This window comes from Sinocyclocheilus anshuiensis, unplaced genomic scaffold, assembly GCF_001515605.1.
Source record: "Sinocyclocheilus anshuiensis isolate Anshui unplaced genomic scaffold, SAMN03320099.WGS_v1.1 scaffold2041, whole genome shotgun sequence".
In the NCBI taxonomy this organism is placed as follows: Eukaryota; Metazoa; Chordata; class Actinopteri; order Cypriniformes; family Cyprinidae; genus Sinocyclocheilus; species Sinocyclocheilus anshuiensis.
Genome location: NW_015541069.1, coordinates 492,057 through 493,851, shown reverse-complemented (window position 1 = coordinate 493,851; position 1,795 = coordinate 492,057). Strand labels below are relative to the sequence as shown.

General features: G+C 38.9%; 1 protein-coding gene across 1 annotated transcript in view; it reads right to left on the bottom strand.

Annotated features, from left to right (window-relative positions):
* LOC107690674 (niban-like protein 1) overlaps positions 1-1,166 on the bottom strand; it is a 31,192-nt gene extending 30,026 nt beyond the window's left edge. Inside the window, exon 1 of the mRNA XM_016489065.1 lies at positions 799-1,166. Within this exon, the coding sequence (XP_016344551.1) occupies positions 799-853 (55 nt within the window). The 5' untranslated portion in view covers positions 854-1,166. The remainder of the gene's footprint in view (positions 1-798) is intronic.
* Between the last annotated feature and the right edge of the window lie 629 nt (positions 1,167-1,795).

Below are 1,795 nucleotides of genomic sequence, written 5' to 3'. Positions count from 1 at the left end.
CACCCACACACACACACACACACACACACACACACATATATATATGTTTTATTCTAGACATGGATTCTATTCTAGGATTGGATTATTTGGGTTTAGGGACCTGTAGTTGTCAAATATCTGTATTTACGGTCTTAGAAATGAATGTTGCAAAAATGAAATGGTTTTTGATTGACAACAACAACAAAAAAACTGAAAACAACTGTTCCTAAATAGTTAACTTCTGGCACTGGTAGGTAATCTTCTACTGGTAATCCATTTCAAACTCAGCATTTCCTCAAACCTGTTCCACCCAAACCACGCCTGACCACAAAGTTCTGAAGAGATGCAGGCCACCTGGCCACCCATAAGAATTTAGTTACACTTCATTTTTTCATGATTTAAGATATAAACAATAGTTCGGTTGTGCAGCTCACATATATGTTGTCCTAATGTTGTCATTCTCCTAAAGGAGAAGCATTTGAGTGTAATCCCCTCTCTCTTTTTTTTTTTTGATTCTCACTAATCATACATGATTATTTTATGCAGTGTGTAATTTAAAATATAGTAACAGGAAATAATGTGCCACGTCGCAGCAAAGTGCCTCTTTAGTGCGGGAATAGCACAAAGTTTATTATCCCAAGTTTACTTATTGGGGTGGAATGTAAACCCTTTCACCCAAAACCCCAGCACTGGCCTTAACTGAAATTGCATTGCAATTCTTTCGCAACACCATATTTTACATATCAAGACTAATTATCTATCACGTCTTGCAACTAGTAAAGCATCGCGGTTAGCAGACACGTCCATCAGAGCTCTTACCTGTTATAACCTCCCGTTTGCCTTCATCCAGATGAGTTGAGATCAAATCCCCCATCGCGCCGCTGTTAGTTGGCAAATTCAACTGGATCGGTCAAGTTCGTCTCAGAGGAGCAGCTGTGTAGTAGCAGCAGCAGCAGGGCGCTGGTTTCCTATGATAAGATATGAACTGAAGTTGACTTCAGCGGCTCCTCCCTCTTTTTCCTCAAGCAGTTTGAACGCAGGAAAAGTGGCTGGAGTTAGAGTTGACAGGCACCGTGTTGGATTAAGGAAGGCTCAGTTTTCCATAACTCTTGATTTAATGCTTCTTTAATCCCGCGTGAAGCACAGACGCTGTGCTCGGGTTCTGCGTCAAAACACACGTTTCTTTAGGAGACACATGAGCGTGCTGAAGGCGGGGTTACAGGAATCTAAATTCACCTCCAATTAGAGGCGGGGCTGTGCGTTCATTCTAAGAGCGAATCGGGGGTCTGAACAAATCTTTGAATGAATCGTTCCCATCAACTCAATACCGATTTAAATTGTTCACTTTTGGAAGAGCATTCTTTCTTGGCCTCAAAGGCTGACTATAGTACGAGAAAATGAGGTGACTAATAGCACAAATAGGTGCCTGCTGAACGAATACGACCCATGCACTGAATGAGACATTTCGCTCATCAACAAATTTAATAAACCAGGCATCTCGTTATGAATGTGGGAAAATTACTAATTATAATACACAAAAAGCGGGTATAATGACGTAACTGAAACTCCCAATTATCAAGCCTTTTGTTATTGTCTTTTTTTCCTATATCTTAATTAAAGTCAAGAACAAAATCTTCCCAAAGATTCAAAAGAATCGAATCACTTGGAAGAATCAAATAAGACATACAAGGAAAGTGTCTAACGCAGGTGCCGACACAATCCAAACTAGGTAAAAAAAACAATATAATTTAACTTATTCTAACAAAATAACATTTTTTTAATAAACTCTTTAATTTTACTGATTGATGTTTTTATT